At 44.3% G+C, this 21,436-nt stretch overlaps 1 protein-coding gene across 3 annotated transcripts in view; it reads left to right on the forward strand.

Annotated features, from left to right (window-relative positions):
• CPNE8 (copine 8) overlaps nt 1-21,436 on the forward strand; it is a 587,797-nt gene that overhangs the window by 489,611 nt on the left and 76,750 nt on the right. For all 3 annotated transcript variants that reach the window (XM_029615275.1, XM_029615273.1, XM_029615272.1), the window contains exon 17: nt 19,003-19,105. In XM_029615275.1, the coding sequence (XP_029471135.1) occupies nt 19,003-19,105 (103 nt within the window). The remainder of the gene's footprint in view (nt 1-19,002; nt 19,106-21,436) is intronic.

Here is a 21,436-nt window from a genome sequence, read left to right on the forward strand (position 1 = left end):
GCGACGGTCGCAACACTGTAGAAGAGACAAGCAGTGGAGTGTACATAGTCAAGACTTCTCAAGAAAATACAGGCTGATATTCCGTTTATTTCATTGTGCCCAAAAAGGAGGGCTCTTTTCACCCCATCCTAGATCTCAAGAGGTTACCCGTCAATTTGTGACTCGTTTTCGCGTGGAAACTTTGAGCTCAGTGAAAATGGCATACAGTCGGGGGAGTTTCTATTGTCTCTGGACTTGTCCAAGGCATTCTTTCATATTGCTATCTGGCTAGAGCATCAACGATTTCTGCATTTCGTAGGTTTGGGGCATCATTATCTATTTCAAGCTCTACCTTTTGGTTTGGCCACCGCGTCCAGAACATTTTCCAATGTCATGGTGGTGGTGGCAGCGGAGTTGAGAGAATGGGATTCTGGTACACCTGTACCTAGACGACTGACTGATTTGAGCCAAAGTCTGGAAGAGAACCTCTGGGTCTCGCGCAAGATCTCCTTGTTGCAGTAGCTAGGTCGGATGTCAACCTGGCCAAGAGCAATCTTCAGCCATCACAGTCACTAGAGTATTGCGATGTTTGGTTTAACACAAAGCAGGGCAAGGTGTTCTTGCCGGAAGGCCGTATTCAGAAGCTGATGGTGCAGGTGCGTCTAATGAGGAACACATTACGTCCAACAGTATGGTCTTATCTACAGGTACTCGGATTGATGGCAGCAAACCCTGGAGGTGGTGCCATGGGCAAGGGTGCATATGCGCCCTCTTCAGCACACTCTGCTATCTCGTTGCAACCCACAGTCTCAGGACTGTTCGATTCAGCTTCACCTACCGATGGAGGTCTGCATACACTTGCAGGTGATGGTTTAAAAGTCGATCATCTAAGAAAGGGGGTATCCCTAAAATCCCTAAGATCACCGGTCTGGCTAGTACTCTCGACAGATGTGAGCTTCCTGGGATGGGGATCTCACTGTCAGGAGCTGACAGCGCAAGGGTGCTGGAGTACAGAAGATTCTCTCTGGAGCATCAATCGGCTGGAAGCCCATGCAGTCCAGTTGGCATGCTTGTGATTCAGCGACCGATTGCAGGGTCAAGCAGTCTGAATAATGTTGGACAATGCAACGACATTGGCTTACAATCAATCAGCAGGGGGGAATCAAGAGCCAGCAAGTCACAGGAAATAGCTCAAATTATGGAATGGGGTGGAAGTGCATCTTCAGGAGATCTCAGCCTCACACATTGCAGGAAAAGACAATGTAAGAGCTGACTTTCTCAGCAGACAGAGTCTGTATCCAGGAGAATGGGAATTGTCAAACGAGGCATTTCAGCTAGTTGTGGATAGCTGGGGCCTTCCATTTCTGGACCTGCTGGTGACTTCTCACAGTGTAAAGGTTCCTCGCTTCTTCAGTTGCAGGAGAGATCAAAAGTCCTTAGGCATCAATGCCCTCGTGCAAGAGTGGCCAGAGGGCAGGCTACTTTATGCCTTTCCCCCCCGGCTCATCTTCTGCAGAATGATTTGGAGAATCAAGAGTCACACAGGAATAGTGCTTCTGGTAGCACCAGATTGGCCAGAGAAGACCATAGTATGCAGATTTGTGAAAGCTTCAGGTGGATTCTTCCCTGTAATTTCCATCTCACAGAGACCGGCTATGACAGGGGACTGTTCTTCATGAAGATTCGACTCAATTTTGTCTTAAGTTATGGCCCTTGAGAGGGCTTAGTTGCTGAAGCATGGATATTCTACTGCGGTGATTGCCACCTTACTCCGAGCGAGAAAGTTCTCCACTTCCTTAGCCTATGTGCGGGTTTGTTGAGTGTTTGAGGTTTAGTGTGAACATTGAGGGGTTCCTCCTCGTTCAGTTAAGATTTTGCTCATTTTGGAATTTTTGCATTATGGATTGAATAAAGGATTGGCTTTTAATTCATTAAAGGTATAGGTGGCAACTCTTGCCTATTTCCGAGGTCAGGTGAATGGTGGACCCTTATCGGCTCAGCTAGATGTGGCCCATTTCTTAAAAAGAGTGAAGCATCTTCATCCTTCTTTGTGGTTACCAGTGCCTTTGTGGAGTGTTAATCTAGTTTTAGATTTTTTGGCAGGCCTCACTTTGTGATCAATACGTAGCCTTTCCTTGACTTTACTGACCTTTAAAACAGTGTTTCTTGTGGCAATTTGTTCTGCATGTAGAGTATCCGAACTGCAGACCTGTCTTGTCAGGAACTGTTTTTACAGTGACTCCGGGGGCAATGCAGCTGTGCACTGTTCTTTCCTTTTTGCCAAACGTGGTCTCGGATTTTCAGTTAAATCAGTCAATTTCCCTGCCGTCTCTGGACAGGGAAACAGATGCAGAGGAATATCACCTGTTATGGCCCTTGAATGTCAAGAGGCATATCTTGAGGTATTTGGAGGTTTCTAAACCTTTCAGGAAGATGGATCACCTGTTTGTTCTCCACAGTGGTAGTAAACAGGGTGAGCCGACGTCTTCAGCTACGATAGCCCCCTGGATTAAGGAGGTAGTCATGGCCACATATGTGGATGCTGAGCAGCCATTACCTATGTAATTACCTGTGTAAACCGAAGTGGTATGCACTAGTGCATGAACTCCGGTATATAAAAGCCTTTAAAACCTAGTCAGATTAAGGCTCTTTCCACTAGGGCTCAGGCAGTGTCATGGGTGGAGGTTAGATTGATTTCTCCCGTTGATATTAGCCAAGCTGTGATGTGGTCCACCTTACACACCTTTTTCGGGCATTACCACCTGGATGTGCAATCCCAGTGTTGTGCTCGCCGGCTGCAGGAGGACTGGCATCTCTCATCTCGGGCTTGGGGAGGCCGCTCCAGTGCGCCTCCAGCCTGCGCAGGGCTCCCAGTCCACATCGGGCCATTCCGCTGTGCTCCCCGTCTTGGCCGTCTGCAATGCTGCCTATGCTGCACTGGTCCCCCCAGGTGCACGCGCGATCCTTTTAGTTTTTAAAGGGCTAGCAGTGGGAAAACCTTCCCGTGACCCTCACTGATGATGTCAGGATTAGGGACTATTTAAACTCTGCCTGATCATCAGGTCCTCACCTCAGCAACGGGTCCTGCTCTTTCCAGAGTGTGAGTTGTCGTTCCTGGTTCCTGCTCCAGCTCCTGATTATGATTCCTGTTCCTGGTTCTGTCCCTGCTCCTCGCCCCCTCGGACTGCTCTCCTGGCTCTGACCCTGCTTCGTTCCTGGATTCTTCTTGCCTGCCACCTGTCCTTACCATCTGCCTGTTCTCTGACTCTTCTTGTTTGCCACCTGCCCCGACTTTTGGACTGTGCCTGATTCCTCTCGTCCGCTGCCTGTCCTGACCTCTGGTACATCTGATGTCGCTTCTGCCTCCTGTCTTCTGGGATTGTCTTCTTCAAGAGACCTGCGCCTAAGTCCTGCCGGCCCCAGTACCCAAGGACTCAATCTGCGGGGAACGTGGGCTGGTATAGGTGAAGGTCCTGTTGGGTCTTCTCTCCCAAAGCCGCCTCTCAATGACGAGGACCTACAAGGGCCATCCCCTGAAGGTAGCACCAACCTTATCTTGGCTAGGAGTCCACCGAACAACACCCAGAAGGACACAACCTTTGCACATGCGGTATTGATCGGACTGTGGGCAGCCTCCCACCCTGTTCGAGAGTAGCTTTGGTACATCCCACTGGTTTTGGATCTACCTGTCCATATGCTAAGAAAGGAGAAATGACTACTTACCTGATACTTTCCTTTTCTTTAATTAGGACAGGTGGATCCATCTTCCCCCCCTTGGCTGCTGGATGACTGTGCCGATGTCCTGCATGGCTACGTGTTCCAAGGGCTACTGGTAAGTGTTACTCCAGTCCCTAGACTAGTGCTATTGTACTCTTTATCTAAGCTCAGTGTTTTCCTGTTAACTAAGTGCTGGAATGGTTATCTGTTAATAATCAAGTTTTGCTAGTTTGTACACAGTTGGCTTTTGCAGAGAATACTGGTGGGCTGATGTCAGTGCAGGGGTATATATATACCATGATTTCAGCTTTGCTCCGTCTCCATCTGCTGGTAGAGGTGCAGAACCCACTGGTTTTGGATTCATCTGTCCTAATTAAAGAAAAGGAAATTATCAGGTAAGAAGTAATTTCTCATTTTTAAACATAGACGTATTTAAGAAGAAATAATAATGATAGAAGGAAATCCGACAAAAACAAGGATATATAATCAAAATATTAAAAGGAAGAAAGACTTATAGGGTTTACACAGTTCTCATTGTCAATCACATTAGGTTTAAGTGATTCCAGAATAGCAGTGGGACGAGGTCAGTGCAACAGTTTTGTTAAAGTTTTATACTTTTTCATTAAAAGAGTTTTTGTGCTCACTCTAGTTTGACATGTATTCAATAGTATCTTTCTGCCTTGAAATTGCTAAAAATCAATTTCACTCATCATACTGTAATTGCAAGTCTTCAAGTCTTCATTTCTTTGTGTATTTACAGTTTAAATTTAAAAGCAGTTTCAGAACATTTTGTGAATTATATATTTTATATTTTATGTCACTACTCGAATGTTACTAAGGAAAATGATGAGATCTCTTGGAATATATGACAGAATGTTCTTGTAATATATGACAGAATATTATTACAGGAATTTTTCAGTAAAAGAAGTAGCCCATATTACATAAAGGTCAATACAGTAAAGTGTGGCCACGGTTACCCTGCTCCTAACCCGCTTTCTACCCACTTTTCGGCCGCGTTAGTCCAACCCGCGATACACTATCCCCTTTAACCTACTCTTACCGCGTCCTTAAATCACTGGGTAACCCCTTCCGCCCGCGGCATGTATATTACATAGAAACAATCAAATTAGCTATTCCCTCCCATACAGTAACGCGCGCCCCGACTATCGCTATTTTACCCTGCTGTTTTGCCGCGCGTTTAACCTGCTAACTTACCGCCTACCCTTACCCCTGCGTTAGAGGCAGGGGTAAGGGTAGGTGGCAAACTTTCCCCCAGCCCCCGCTTACCTGCCCTGGCCGCGTCCATGGGTGCTGGTCTCCAGGGCAGCCCCAGTCTTCTCCCCTCCTCCTGAAGCAACGAAAGCGAAAAAGCGAAAAAAAAAAGTTGCAAGAGAGAGAGGGGAGAGAGGACGGGCATGTGACGTCACGTCTTGAGCGGCCCAATTGCACGCACAGGAGCCGCTTTCGCCCGTGCGATGCGTCCATCTTCGCGGGCAGCTGGAGGCAGGGGAGCCGCGGTCGTCTTCGCCGATGTCCGTCTCCAGAGGGGGGCTGCAAAAAAAGTAAGTTGCTTCGTTGCTTTACACTGCCAGTCCTCTCTCCCCTCCTCCCGAAGCAAGGTTGCTTTTCGCGCCTTGCTTCGGGAGGAGGGGAGAGAGGACTGGCAATCCCGAGCGTAGGATTGCCTGTCCTCTCTCCCCTCTCTCTCTTGCTACTTTTTTTTTTTTCGCTTTTTCGATTTTTTTTTTTCGCTTTTTCGATTTTTTCCACTTTCATTGCTTGCTTCGGGAGGAGGGGAGAGAGGACTGGCAATCCCGAGCGTCGGAGAACCGTCCACTTCCTAGTACCTGTCATTTCAAATGTCATTTGAAATGACAGATACCAGCGTGTCCGTGAAGCATTAGGCCAGCGCACCCAGGATACTGTATAGCGCTCTATACAGTAAAATGGGTTGCGCGGGCCTAACGCTTCACGGACGCTTCTTAGACGCAGCTTGCATTTGCAAGCTATTTACATACAGTATCGAGCATTAGGTGAGCTGGACTGTGCGTGTGGCAACCGCAGGTGCGCCCGGCACTAACGCAGCTCTTCCTACCGCTCCTTACTGTATCGGCCTGATAGTAGTTTTTAGATTGAATAAAGATGTTTGGCTATCATTGTAAGCCACTGTCTGAGTATAAAACCTCCATTGTTTATTTTGATCTTTATATTTCCTTTTATGAATAAAGATTATGAGGGTAATTTTCAAAAGGATTTATGCGTGTAAATGTAACTACTATTGTAGCAATTTTCAAATGCCATTTACTCGAGTAACGTGCACTTACTCAAGTAACTCCTATGGAGAATTCAATGGCATATATTGTAGCAATTTTCAAAAGCCCACTTACTTAAGTAAGTGCATTTACTCAAGTAAAACCCAATTTTACTTGAGAAAATGCTTTTAAAAATCAAACACTGTGGTGTTACAGGAGGTTTAATCCTTCTAGGATTCAAATGATTTTGTGTGCCCAGTGGGGTCATTTTGCAGGGAATTTAATCCCCATATTTTACAGGTTCTCAGTTCTGGCCAAAAGGTTAAGAAACCATTCTCAGTTCATAGCTCAGAACTTATCTTTAATCTGAGCAAAATGTTCAAGAAAAAAAATACTTAGGTAATTTTAAAAGCAGTTACACATGTAAATGTAACATACTATTGTAGCAATTTTAAAAAGCCATTTACATGTATATAGTGCACTTATATGTGAATATCCTATGGACAATTCAATGGCATGTACTGTTGCTATTTTCAGAAGCCCACTTACACAGTTAAAGTGCGTTTAAAATCATGAAAGGTCTAGAACGGGTAGATGTGAATCGGTTTTTTACTCTTTCGGATAATGGAAAGACTAGGGGGCACTCCATGAAGTTAGCATGGGGCACAATTAAAACTAATCGGAGAAAGTTCTTTTTCACTCAGTGCACAATTAAACTCTGGAATTTGTTGCCAGAGGATGTGGTTAGTGCAGTTAGTATAGCTGTGTTTAAAAAAGGATTGGATAAGTTCTTGGAGGAGAAGTCCATTACCTGCTATTAATTAAGTTGACTTATATAATAACCACCGCTATTATTAGCAACGGTAACATGGAATAGACTTAGTTTTTGGGTACTTGCCAGGTTCTTATAGCCTGGATTGGCCACTGTTGGAAACAGGATGCTGGGCTTGATGGACCCTTGGTCTAACCCAGTATGGCATGTTCTTATGTTCTTATTGGTCTACCTAGGGCGCAAGGGTCTGTAGACCCTTGTAACACTGCCCCCCCCCCCAAAAAAAAACAAACCCACCCTGTGTTGAAAGATAGATAGATAGATAGAGTGCCAGATTGGCCTTTTAAAATAATCTCTCTCTCCCCCATCTCTTGAGTAAATGTGTAAAGGCTCCAATACATATGCATGGTAGGGATATTTTAGATGGTACGCGAGAACTTGCATGCACAATAAAAAAATCAAGTGTATTTTTTCTCGTGTGCCCAATACATATGTTTATCGATGCACGCGCACCTGAGCAAATTCTGTCCCAGGGCTCACAGTTCACTCCTCCCTACTTCCCCTCAAAACCGGGCACCCTCCCCAGACATCTCACTCACCTGCATTCCCAATGTACTGCATCAGACCTCCCCAGACCCATCTCCTCCAATTAAATGTCCTGCTGGGATCGAGGTACAAACTTCACCACTCCTGGCTCTTCTAGCATTGATCTGTCAGAGGCTACGCTGGAACTGTAAGCTTACCTGCAGCATATTCTTCCAGCGCAGACTCTGACAGCCAGGAGCAGGGACAGGGCATTTAACGTTATTGGAGAGGGCAGTCCAGGAGGGTCTAGGGGAGAGAGGTTTAGCACACTGTGAATTTCGAGAGGGACTGCCAGATTTTGATTTTTAACAAGAACCGCGGAAGGAGGAGCCAAACTGTGAAGCCCCAGGACAGTATTTACTCATGTGGGGGGGCTAGGGGGTAGAGAATGCACAGCCTGACGGAACCATATGTGAAATTTTATGGGGAAAGGAGGGGATCAGGCCACAGGCCCTTTTACATCCTTTTGTTTTGTTTTGTTTTTAAACAACGCTACTTATCTTTTTAAAATATCCAGATAACTAGCAAGTTGTTCAGATGCAGAAGGTTGGATAATTATAGACTTGCTCTGAAGCAGTTCTAAAGTTATCCAGCTAAGTTAGCCAGATATATCTGAAAATCGAGTAAGTTAGCCAGATAACTAAACCCTTCCCAGAAACGCTTCTGGAACGCCTCCTTTATATCTAGCTAAATTATAACTAAATAATGACTTATACAGCTATAATGTAGCTGGATATGTGGATGAATATGGCAAAACATGCCATTTAAACAGATAACTTGTGAGTTATCTGTCTAAAAGGCTTTGAATATTTACCTCAAGAAGGCCTGCCACTGGGATCTAACGAGCTTGCCCACTTTCTTTAAGGGAACCACAAGAAATGGCACTTGGGCAGATGTAAGTGATCAAAATTGTTTTCTCTACTTCAGGGAATGTCATCAAGCTTATCCTGCTCATCCTCTCTAAGATCCAAGGCCTACAACCAAGAGCCTATTATTTAGCTCTATACACTTTAAATTAAATATAAAAGATTATTCCTACCTTTTTACCAAATAGGTCCAGTAGGAGCACTGCTGCAGACCTACATATTTCTCTACTGGTATCCAAAGCAAAATTGACTTTCAGAGCATGTAATCATAGTCTCTGAGTCTGGTTGTTGTGTCACTGTTGAGAGATAGCTAAAGCTTCTCTGTAACCTGCCTTCTCCCTCATCCCCACTGGGGACTATGATTGCTGCCTCCATAGCACCAGCTGAAGCAGAGTCCTGGTCTGAGAATCAAACTCAGGTCCCTCGGCTTAACTGTGTATAGCACTTCCGGTGACCCACCATCTTGTCCAAAAAAATGTTTTCAATTTTAGAAAAAGAAATATCGGTCAGATCCTATATTAGAAGAATATTTTGGAAGAAAACAAGAGATCTGATGTTTAAAAACAGAAAGCAGAGGCACTGACTGCTAAAGCATGACAATAGCCAACTCCTCTGAAAATTACCAATTATCTTTCTAATTGCAGTTATGCAGCGGTATTTTGTAAATCTTCACAACTGCATCAAAGTATGTACAGTACATGCAGCCAATTTTGTATCAGCTGCAGAAATATAAATGTAGCAATTATCGTAATAGTAATAATATCTATTCATAAGCTATTCAGACTTGAAATAAAAAACCTAATTATCTCTCTAAGGAGCTACTGTATTTGGGGGAAATTGTGGATCTTACTATATTTTTAGACTTTAGAAGAAAGTTTCCACCCACAGTGAATGAATAATTTTATTGTTAAGTGATATCTAAAGTAGGATGCAATAAATTGATATTACAATGGCTATTCACAAAAGGATCAGTAACACTGAGATTCTTACTGCCAGAACATATGTACTTGAAATATATTAGATAAGCACAATTATAAAGTCAGTAAAGCTGATCTGATTTCTGTTAGGATATAGTTTGGATTCAACATTTCAGCTGTTTTCAATAAATATGAACATGAAAGGCATCAGAAATAGCAATAACAGTACCAATTACTGCTCGCTATCATAAAACATGAATCATTCAGTACTAACATCTTTCTTGTTCCAATTAAAACACAAAAAGGGAAAATTATTTTGAAATGGTGTTAAGAAAAACTAATCATTTAACTTCCTCTTCAGAAAGTAATTTTGCAAGTACTGTAAATATCTGATGATATCTACAAACGGCCAAACAATTGGAGAAGGTGATGGCAAAAGCTAGAAAGACAATTGGGTGCATACATGGTCTGCAGAAAGAAAGGCATTGATATTGCCCCTGTATAAGTCCCTGGTGAGACCTTATTTGGAATATTATATAATTCTGGCGACCTCACCTTCAAAAGGATTTAAAGCAGATGGACGCGATGCAAATGGTGGCTATTAAAATGGTCTGGGGCCTTCGTTGTAAAGTATATAGTAGCAGATTTAAAGATCTAAACATTTATATCCTAGAGGAAAGGCAGGCTGGGGAGACACGATAGAGACATTTAAATACCTGAAAGGTATCAATGCACAGGAGGCAGGCCTCTTTCAATGGAAAGGAGGCTCTGGAACATGAGGTCATTGTATAAGGGTGAATGGGTAGACTGAGGAGTAATCTAAGGAAATAAAAAGGGTGGTAGTTGCATGAAACAGCCTCCTGGTAGAAGTGAGGGAGACAAGGACAGTATTTGAATTCAAGGAAGCGTGGGACTAACACAGGGGATCTCTGAAGGAGTGGTAGGGACTGTAGAGATATGCAGACTAGATGGGTTGTATGATCTTTTTCTGCCTTCATGTTTCTATAGTTTGGCTTTCCGTATAAAAGGTGTAGGCTGAATTGTATTTGCTGTACTTCTACAAGATTTTATTTTCTAGTTTTAAGCAAAAGATCATTTGAAATTTGATTCAGTTAAGAGGAATAATGTGCTGAAGCATAATATGCTCTACTCAGTATAGCATACTGAGTTTTTCTGTATCTAAAGTAGGAGAAGGCACTTTTCTTGTATAATTATTTTTCTAGTTATCTGTAACTGTCATCTGACCTCACAAATTAACTGACACTAGCAATAAACTTGGGGGGGGGGGGAGGGGTGAGGGAGCGTATTCAGTAAGCTAGTGGGCAAACAAGTTGTCTGGGTTTGAACCCAGCTACACTAACTGCACTAACCACATCCTCTGGCAACAAATTCCAGAGCTTTATTGTGCGTTGAGTGAAAAATAATTTTCTTCGATTAGTCTTAAATGTGTTACTTGCTAACTTAATGGAATGCCCCCTAGTCCTTCTATTATCCGAAAGTGTAAATAACCGATTCACATCTACTCGTTCAAGACCTCTCATGATCTTAAAGACCTCTATCATATCCCCCCTCAGCCATCTCTTCTCCAAGCTGAACAGCCCTAACCTCTTCAGCCTTTCCTCATAGGGGAGCTGTTCCATCCCCTTTATCATTTTGGTTGCCCTTCTCTGTACCTTCTCCATCACAACTATTTCTTTTTTGAGGTGCGGAGACCAGAATTGTACACAGTATTCAAGGTGCAGTCTCACCATGGAGCAATATAGAGGCATTATGACATTTTCCGTTTTAACTATTCCCTTCCTAATAATTCCTAACATTGCTTTTTTGACTGCTGCAGCACTCTGAGCCAACGATTTTAAAGTATTATCCACTATGATGCCTAGATCTTTTCCTGGGTGGTAGTTCCTAATATGGAACCTAACATCGTGTAACTACAGCAAAGGTTATTTTTCCCTATATGCAACACCTTGCACTTGTCCACATTAAACTTCATCTGCCATTTGGATGCCCAATCTTCCAGTCTTGCAAGGTCCTCCTGTAATGTATCACAATCCACTTGTGATTTAACTACTCTGAATAATTTTGTATCATCCGCAAATTTGATAACCTCACTCGTCGTATTCCTTTCCAGATCATTTATATATATATTGAAAAGCACTGGTCCAAGTACAGATCCCTGAGGCACTCCACTGTTTACCCTTTTCCACTGAGAAAATTGACCATTTAATCCTACTCTCTGTTTCCTGGCTTTTAACCAGTTTGTTATCCACGAAAGAACATCGCCTCCTATCCCATGACTTTTTAGTTTTCTTAGAAGCCTCTCATGAGGGACTTTGTCAAACGCCTTCTGAAAATCCAAATACACTACATCTACCGGTTCACCTTTATCCACATGTTTTTTAACCCCTTCAAAAAAATGAAGCATATTTGTTAGGCAAGACTTCCCTTGGGTAAATCCATGTTGACTGTTTTCCATTAAACCATGTCTTTTTATATGCTCTACAATTCTGATCTTGAGAATAGTTTCCACTATTTTTCCTGGCACTGAAGTCAGGCTCACTGGTCTATAGTTACCCGGATCGCCACTGGTGCCTTTTTTAAATATTGGGGTTACATTGGCCACCCTCCAGTCTTCAGGTACAATGGATGATTTTAATGAACGGTTACAAATTGTAACTAATAGATCAGAAATTTCATTTTTGAGTTCCTTCAGTACCCTAGGATGCATACCATCTGGCCAGGTGATTTGCCACTTTTTAGTTTGTCAATCAGGCCTACTACATCTTCCAGGTTCACAGTGATTTCGTTCAGTTCATCTGACTCATCACCCCTGAAAACCATCTCAGGAACTGGTATCTCCCCAACATCCTTATTAGTAAACATGGAAGCAAAGAATTAATTTAGTCTTTCTGCAATGGCCTTATCTTCCCTAAGAGCCCCTTTAACCCCTCGGCCATCTAATGGTCCAGCCGACTCACTCACAGGTTTCTTGCTTTGGATATATTTTAAAAAGTTTTTATTATGAGTTTTTGCCTCTATGACCAACTTAATTTCAAATTCTCTCTTCGCCTGTCTTATCAATGTTTTACTCTTAACTTGGCAATGCTTATGTTTTATCCTATTTTCTTCAGATAGATCCTTCTTCCAATTTTTGAAGGATTTTTTTTTGGCTAAAATAGCCTCCTTCACCTCACCTTTTAACCATGACGGTAATCGTTTTGCCTTCCTTCCACCTTTCTTAATGTGTGGAATACATATGGACTGCGCCTCTAGGATTGTATTTTTAAACAATGTCCATGCCTGTTGAACCCTTTTAACCTTTGCAGCTGCACCTTTCAGTTTTTTTCTAACTATTTTCCTCATTTTATCAAAGTTTCCCATTTGAAAGTTTAGTGTTAGAACTGCAGATTTACTTATTGTCCCCCTTCCAGTTATTAGTTTAAATTTGATCATGTTATGATCACTGTTGCCAAGTGGCCCCACCACCATTACCTCTCTTACCAAATCCTGCGTTCCACTAAGAATTAAATCTAAAATAGCTCCCTCTCTTGTTGGTTCCTAAACCAATTGCTCCATGAAGCAGTCATTTATTACATCCAGGAACTTTGTCTCTAGCAAGTCCTGATGTTACATTTACCCAGTCAATATTGGGGTAATGGAAATCTCCCATTATTATTGCACTGCCAAATTGGTTAGCTTCCCTGATTTCTCTTAGCATTTCATCATCTGTCTGACCATTTTGTCCAGGTGAACGGTAGTATATGCCTATCACTATACTCTTACCCAACACACATGGGATTTCTACCCATATAGATTCTACTGAGCATTTAGTCTCTTGTATGATCTTTATCCTGTTAGACTCTATACCCTCCTGGACATAAAGTGCCACACCCCCACCAAGTTGATCCTCCCTATCATTCAGGCCGATACAGTAAAGAGCGACCACGGTTACCCGGCTTCTAACCCGCTTCTAACTCCAATTTGGCTGCGTAGGTCCAAACCGCGATTCCCTATCCCTTTTAACTCATCCTTACTGCTTCTTTAAATCAACCGGTAACCCTTTCCGCCCGCAGCATGTATATGAGTTGTAAACGCTCCGATTAGCTATTCCCTCCCATACAGTAATGTGCGCCCCGATTATCTCCTTTTTAACCTGTAGTTTTGCCGCGCAGTTTAACCTGCTAACTTACCGCCTACCCTTACCCCTGCGTTAGTGTGGACCGTCAGGTCAGAGAGACAAAATTTCATGGGCAAACGACCCCCTCACCCCCCAGGACCCTTACCCTGGCATTAGTGTGGTGTGACAGCAATAGGCAGGCTCCGGTCAAAATCCCCCCCTCCCGAAGCAAGGCGCAGGGCGAAAATCGGCTCGACATGTCATTAAAACAAAAGTAAATAAAGTGTAATAAAAGTAAACTTACTGCATGTGAATTTTCTTTGAACAATCCTCTCTCCCCTCCTCCCGAGGCGCGCACTGCGGCTCCCCTGCCTCCCGGGGGCAGCCGGCGGTGAAAGCGGCTTCCAGCAGCCCCCGCGGGCGAAGGTGGATGAATGGACGCCCATACGCCTGGATGAATGCACGCCCGCCGGCGAAGGTGAGTGAATGAATGCACGCACGTACGCGGTGGGAGCCGGCGGGCGTGCATTCATTCACTCACCTTCGCCGGCGGGCGTGCATTCATCCAGGCGGAGGGAGCCGGCGGCAAAAGCGGCTTTCAGCAGCCCCCGCCAGCAGTGAATGAATGCACACCTGTGTACGCCTGTGTGTGCAATTTGGGAGCTCAAGGCGTGACGTCACGGCGTGTGACGTCGGCGTTCGCTAATGCACTGCCTTGAGCGCCCAAATTGCACACACAGGTGTGCATTCGTTCACCTTCGCCGGCGGGGGCAGGGGAGCCAAAGCGGCTTCCAGCAGCCCCGCCGGCGAAGGTGAATGAATGCAATTTGGGCGCTCAAGGCAGTGCATTAGCGAACGCCGACGTCACACGCCGTGATGCCAAACGCGTGACGTCACGCCTTGAGCGACCAAATTGCATGCACAGGCGCACATTCATTCACCTTCATCAGCGGGGGTCTGCTGGAAGCCGCTTTCGCGCCGACTCCCCCCGGGAGGCAGGGGAGACGCAGTACGCACCTCGGGAGGAGGATAGAGAGAGAGGACTGTTCAAAGAAAATTCACATGCAGTAAGTTTACTTTTATTACACTTTATTCATTTTATTCACTTTTGTTTTAATTTTCGCCCTGCCTTGCTTCGGGAGGTGGGGAGAGAGGACTCGCAATCCTCCCTGGTACCTGTCATTTCAAACGTCATTTGAAATGACATTTGAAATGGCAGGTACCAGTGCACCCAGGATACTGTATAGGCGCTGTATAGCGCTTAATACAGTAAAATAGATTGCGCAGGCCTAACACTTCACGGATGCTTCTCGGACGCGGCTTGCATTTGCATGCTATTTCAATACAGTATCGAGCGGTAGATGATCCAAACTGTGCGTGCGGCAAACACGGGTGCGCCCGGCCGTAACGCACCTCTTCCTACCGCTCCTTACTGTATCGGCCTGATTATGATATAATTTGTACCCTGATATAGCACTGTTCCCTTGGTTATCCTCCTTCTATCAAGTCTCTGTGATGCCAATTATGTCAATCTCATCATTTGCTGCTATACACTCTAACTCTCCCATCTTACTTCTTAAACGTCTGGCATTGGCATACAGACATTTCAAAGTTTGTTTTTTGTTTGTATTAGCAACGTGCTTTTCTATTATTAGGGATAATTCGGAAATCATTAGCTTTGGTGAGTTTTTATATATAGGCACATGGACTATGTTTGCTTTTAATGGAACCTCTCTTTTGGGATGCCCTAACTCTCCTGTTTCATTAGTTTCCTTCAAGGATACATTTCTCTGAACCCTGCACTGCTGAGTGACTTTCTCCCTTGTTCTAGTTTAAAAGCTGCTCTATCTCCTTTTTGAAAGTTAGTGCCAGCAGCTTGGTTCCACTCTGGTTAAGGTAGAACCCATCCTTTTGGAAAAGTCTCCTCTTTCCCCAAACGTTTCCCCAGTTGCTTACAAAGCTGAATCCCTCTTCCCTGCACCATCGTCTCATACATGCATTGAAACTCTGGAGCTCTGCCTGCCTCTGGGGACCTGCACGTGGAACAGGAAGCATTTCAGAGAATGCCACCCTGGAGGTTCTTGATTTCAGCTTCCTACCTAAAATCCTAAATTTGGCTTCCAGAACCTCTCTCCCACATTTTCCAATGTGACACGTGAGGTCTGCCACCTTCGCACCAGGCAGGCAAGTTACCAGGTGGTCCTAACATCCACCAGCCACCCTGCTATCTACATTTCTAATAATCGAATCACCAACTATGATGGCCAGCCTAACCCTTCCCTCCTGGGCAGTAGCCCTGGGAGACTTTTCCTCAGTGTGAGAGGACAATACATCACCTGGAGAGCAGGTCCTTGCTATAGGATCTCTTCCTGCTACACCAGGGTGATGTTCTCCTACTGGGAGACCTTTCTGATCCAAGGCAGCACTGGGGCTGCCAACTGGATTTGGGACTTGGCTACTATGTCCCCGAAGGTCTCATCAATGTACCTCTCATCTGCCTCAGCTCCTCCAAGTCTGCTACTCTAGCCTCCAGAGATCGGATTCGTTCCCTGAGAGCCAGGAGCTCTTTGCACCGAGTGCACACATACAATCTCTCACCAGCGGGTAAAAAATCATACATGTGACAATGCAAAAGACTGGAAAGCCCCCCTCTTGCTGCTGGTCTGCTGCCTTCATCTTACTTTTATTGAATTCCTAGTTAAGTTTAGGAGACTAAGGGAGTACTTTAAATTTACAGGTGAATTTACTAATTAATCAGCTGGTGTTCTACAAGGGGATGCTTAAACTTTCAATAAGGGCTGGTACAATAATATGATTTAGATGAGCCTGATTGATTTTTAATGAGAAAGTGTCTCGTGCCTAAAAATCAAGGGTTGAGTGGGTGGGAAAGACAGACACTAGAATTAACTATCTCTGGCTTGCTTGTTACCTCACACTCACACAAACTCTAAAGAATATATCCCTTAATTTCACCTTTCACCAAACTTTTATAAGCCAAAAAATTTCTGAAAGCTATACTTACCTATCCACTTTAACCACCACTAAATGAATCTTCACTCAGTTAATGGAAGGGTTTGAGATTCAGCGCGCGCTTCCGGTCCTCCTCAACTGCAAAGGATGTGGGGGCCGCTGGAAGCTGCGGCTGTGGAATTCAATCCCTGGATCGCTTGCGGTGAGCTCTGGACTCCTCTCCCAGGGGATGCTGGGAGCAGTATGCAGATGAGCCTTCCGGTCCTCCTCTACTGACTTTAGACTATTTCTACTGAGTTACCAATAAAAGATGTTTACTTAATGAAAGAGAACTTAATTAACCATTTATTGGTGATTGCTAGAGTCTCAGAAGCAGCAAAATGAAAAACTAGTTTTGTGCCAAATCCAATTGCTTGATTGGATAGAGTATGGGAGCCTGCTGTCATGGAGCAATTAACCCTAGACAGACAAGAATAGTAATGAATTTCTCAGAACAGGGTATCTCTTTTTGAATCCCTTTAAAACACATCTAATGTACTCAGGGCCCATGGTCTTCCACAGTGTTGCAGCAAGGGCTGCAAAATTCAGGCCTTTCCGTGGTCTTGGCCAGTTCCTCTTGAAATCATGGCACATCAGGGGCAGCACCTCCCTTCTTCCCACACTGAGCAAGTAGTCTGTGGAGGAAAGTGGTGGTACCTTAGCTTAGGCAACATCCTCCTGTTCTGCTGCCCGGAACTTACTCACACTTTGAAACACAAAACTATAGTGTCTGAAATGGTTCAAAGCACAATTTGAGCCTTGGATAGCAGAGGAGGAGGAGTAACCTGAGCACAACCATGCCCCTTTTCCTCCTGCAGGCAAACATTATTGCCAGGAAGATCAGGGTGAAAGAGGAAAGGGAGTGAGTATTGGCAGGGGGAAGCAAGAGAAAAGAGAGGTTGACATTTGGCAGGATGAGAGGGGTTAAATTGACAGGGCAGTGGAGAGGAGGGTGAGGGAGTGACTTGGTAGGAAGGAGGGTGAAAGGGGTGAATTGATGGTGGGGATGTGGAGGATTGAGAGAGGGGCTGATGAGGATGTGGGAGGGGGCATCCACTGGGATTTTGAAAGGGGGTCAGCTAGGATCAGTAAGAAAAATGGGTTTGGCATGGAGGCAGCCAGGAGAGAAAGTAGGGGTGTGCAGGAGGTTGGAGGAGAGTATGGTAGATGGGGATGGGCAGTATGTGTAAGAGAGATGAGTTGGGGGATGTATTTTTTTATTTAAAATCTTTTCTATACCGTCGTTAAGCTAGTTGCCGTCACAACGGTTCACAATAAGGCACATAATTTCAAACTTAAATGTGTTGAATTATATTAACTAAACAGGTGCCATCAAATACTGTAACATAGTTTCATATTAAATATTACTTAGTGGTTGTGATAAGTCATGTCTACTTTAAGTATATCGGCTATAAGATAAATTAACACTTAAGTCTGGTCCTCTGTGGTTGCAATCTAATAGAAGTAAAGTAAAATAAAATATATAGACATACACACACACACCATTCGAATAAACTGATGTGTGTGTGTGGGAGTTCTTCGGACTGCATCATACAATTCCCTGGATTCTACTCTTCATTCCCTTTGTGGTATGCTTGTTTAAATAGCCATGTTTTAAAACTTTTTTTGAATGCTTTGATGTCTCTTTGTGTTCTGATTTCTAAAGGCATTGTGTTCCATATTATAGGTCCTGCTAGGGATAGGGCCCTATCCCTTACTTGCGTTAGTCTGGCTGTTTTTACTGAGGGAATAGTTAGTAGGGCTTTGTTTGCTGATCTCAAATTTCTATTAGGGACATGTACATGAAGGGCTGTGTTCAGCCATTCTGCCTTTTCGTTGTGTATTAATTTATGGATTGGGGGGGAAGGGTGATAGGAGGTGGGCAGAGGGGATGGGTGTGGGATGTGGAGACGAGAGAAAGAGGATTAATGCCTAGAGGGTATGTGTATGTGATTGAGAGGGGAGATTTGCACCAGGGATGTACATGTAAGAGAAGGGATCTTTGCTAGATGGGGAGAAGGCATAAGACAGGCATCACCCATTCCCATCCTTCTTCCAGCCTTGTCATCCTTACCTTCCCCTTCCCCTCCCCATCTCCTATCCTCTCTCATCTCCTTTTCTTTCCATCTCTGATCCTTCCCTCTCTATCTTTTGAGTAATTTTTATTTTCTTATCTTTGCTGTTAATATTGCTCCTTGATGGTAGGAGGATGCAGAAACATGGCTCTGTAATGTGTGACAGATCCATAACACTGTTGCAAAGAACTCATCCATGGCATCATTAAGTAAGAAATCCTACATACTCCAAACAGGGGTAACCACATGAAAATTGCCAATAGTCTCTCTGTCTCTCTCTTATAAAAGCTATGAGGCTGATATATATATATATATATATATATATATATATATATCTTTTAAAACAAGCTCCTAAATTTTTTAAATTTAGGATCCTTAGGAGCCTATTTTCAGAAGACTTAGACACCTAAATTTGATGTCTATATTTTTTGAATACTGGCCTCAGTGTTTTTTGTTTCACATTTGAAAACTGACAACTTGGTCTTTATTTCTCTTCATTATTGATTATTTAGTGATTTAAGAGGTGTGGTAACATTGAGATACCTTACCATATCTACTGAAGAAAATAAATGAATTATCTATGATATATTTTACTATCATTTCAATCATTTTCAGGCACATCCTTATTTTAATACAGTCATATTTTTATCAGAATATTTTCTGTTATATTATTCTGCATTTTTACTGTAACTTTGGTTATTTTGTTTGTTTAGATATGCTTCTTCAGTAAAGGATGGATCCCAGTATTTTGTTCTGCTGATTATTACAGATGGAGTTATCTCTGATATGGCACAAACAAAAGAGTCCATAGTTAATGTGAGTAAAAAACCTTTTAATTCTGTAATGCTATTACCCTGCAATTTGTTTTCAATTTAGAAAAATTTGAAAGAATATAATAGAGCCAAAAGTGATCACATATTATGAATGGCAGGTTAATCTAAGGGCAATATTTTTCCATTAGTAATTTCTTTCTGTTATTCTTTACACCTATTACATGGGGAGAGATATTTTTGTACTCGCAGGTCTGCAACCAAATTCTCAAACTCCCTATGGAGTTTACCTTTGAAAATCTGGGTGGCATGCACAATGTCTGTACTTTTGTAATTAAATTTATTGCATTTACATACTGCCTTTATAACATATCTGCAATTTGCAGACATTTTGCAGACATCGTAATAAACATAAAAACATACAGGACATTTTGCAGACATAAAAACATACAGGACATTTTGCAGACATCGTAATAAACATAAAAACATACAGGAGTCCATATTCAAATGCTATTTAGCTGGATAAATCCAAATTATCCAGCTAAGTAGCTTCCACTGAATATCCAGCTATACTACTTAACAGATAAGTCACTTATCTGGCTAACTAGTTAGCTGGATAGTCAGTGGGCAGGCAGTGGACATAACTAAGGATCCATAACTATCTGGCTAAGTAGTAGTATTTAGCATTATCTTATTAAGTTAACCGGGTAAGTTAGACATGGCCCATAGCAGGTCTAAAGTTAGCCGGATAAGCTTAATACTTATCCGGGTATATTCAGCGGCATTTGCCGTGCTACTGAATGCCCCATGTAAGTTAGCTGGATATGTTTTAGGCATATCCCCGGACCATGTCAATCACAGACTCCCAAGAGGGTCTGTGTCCTCTGCCTGAGGGCTTCCCATGATGTCCGCATCTGCGATCTCTATGCCAGATGACCCCCAAGGGTTGTTAGGCCCGTCTTGACAAAATGGAAAAACTTTTCAGGTCCAAGCATTCAGAGCCGTCCTTGGCATCAAGGACTTCCACCCCGCTTGGAAAGGAGCCCACAGCCCCAACCCCTTCGGGTTTACCTCCTTCTGCCTTGCCTGGTCCCAAGCTAGGCACAGGGAACCATCCGCTATCCCTGTCATCCCGTTCCCAGTCGGGCTCTTCGACGTTGCCATCGGCATCGGGCAAGGACCGTGGTGCTCCTCGAGAGAGGTCTAAGAAACACCTTCATAGATCATACTTGTCATCGAAGCCAGACCATAAGAAGGTATCAACCTTGGTGCCTCCTATGAAGCGGTCGAGGGCGGAGGAGGCCATCCCTTCTGACCCCACTGATGCCTCCAGGCGTCTTCCACCGGCACCAGTGGAGGGCTCGGTCCCCCTCGATCCAGGGTACGTACCAATTCCTCAGCCCATTTTATCCTTGCCAACCTTTGAGGAGTTAGAGAGGCGTGTGCAGTTGGCAGTAGGCTGGGCCCTGCAGGGCCTTGAGCCTCTGGTCCCTCAGGTACTGCCTCCACCGCAAGAACCTGCTCCACCAGTGCTTTCACCTTTTTTAGAGCAGCTCGACATGCTGCTGGTATGTTTCGACACAGCTGGCTCCAGTGCCCCAAGCCCCTTCGCGGCCACTGGGTGCACTGCTGCCACTGCTACCAGCCCCCATACTGGTGAGCGACTCCTGAGAGGAGGAAGGGCCATCTTGCTCGATGGTGGCCCGGAGACACATGGTGCCACCTCACCTGCCGGTTCTCCCAGGGCCCTCGGGGTTGGTTCCACCGCTGCCTTCGATGCCCCTGATCCCGCTGATGCTGTCGGATCCCTCACTGCTCTTGCGGCCTTGAGGCCCCTCAAAGCCTCCAGTGCCTCTCTCAGTGCCTTCGAAGACCAAGCCGCGCACACCGATGGGCCTTCACCCCTTCACACACACACACACACACACACACACACACACCCGCATTCCCAGAAAGTCGCAATGAGGGAGAAGCTCCTTATGGCCCCTGGGAGGGGGAGGCATTGGTTTCCTCCTCTGAGGAATTGGAAGATTTGCCTTCCAAACCCTGTCCTCCGGAGGAACGGCAGCAATCTCCCCCCGAGGAGCTTTCCTTTGCAGGCTTTGTCAAGGCCATGGCTGAATCGGTGCCTTTCCAACTATTGACAAAGCAGGACTCCAGGCATAAAATGCTGGAGATCCTACAATTCATGGATGCCCTGAAGGAAGTGGTGGCAATACCAGTCCATGACATTTTCAAGGAGCTGGTGACCCATTTGTGGGAGTATCCCATCTCAGCGCTGCCGGTTAACAGGAAGACGGATGCGGTATATCTAGTCCAGCAGTCCACTGGGTTTGACCGCTGTCAACTCCCCCACCAGTCGGTGGTGGTAGAGTCA

Source organism: Rhinatrema bivittatum, chromosome 9 (genome assembly GCF_901001135.1).
Source record: "Rhinatrema bivittatum chromosome 9, aRhiBiv1.1, whole genome shotgun sequence".
Lineage (NCBI taxonomy): Eukaryota > Metazoa > Chordata > Amphibia > Gymnophiona > Rhinatrematidae > Rhinatrema > Rhinatrema bivittatum.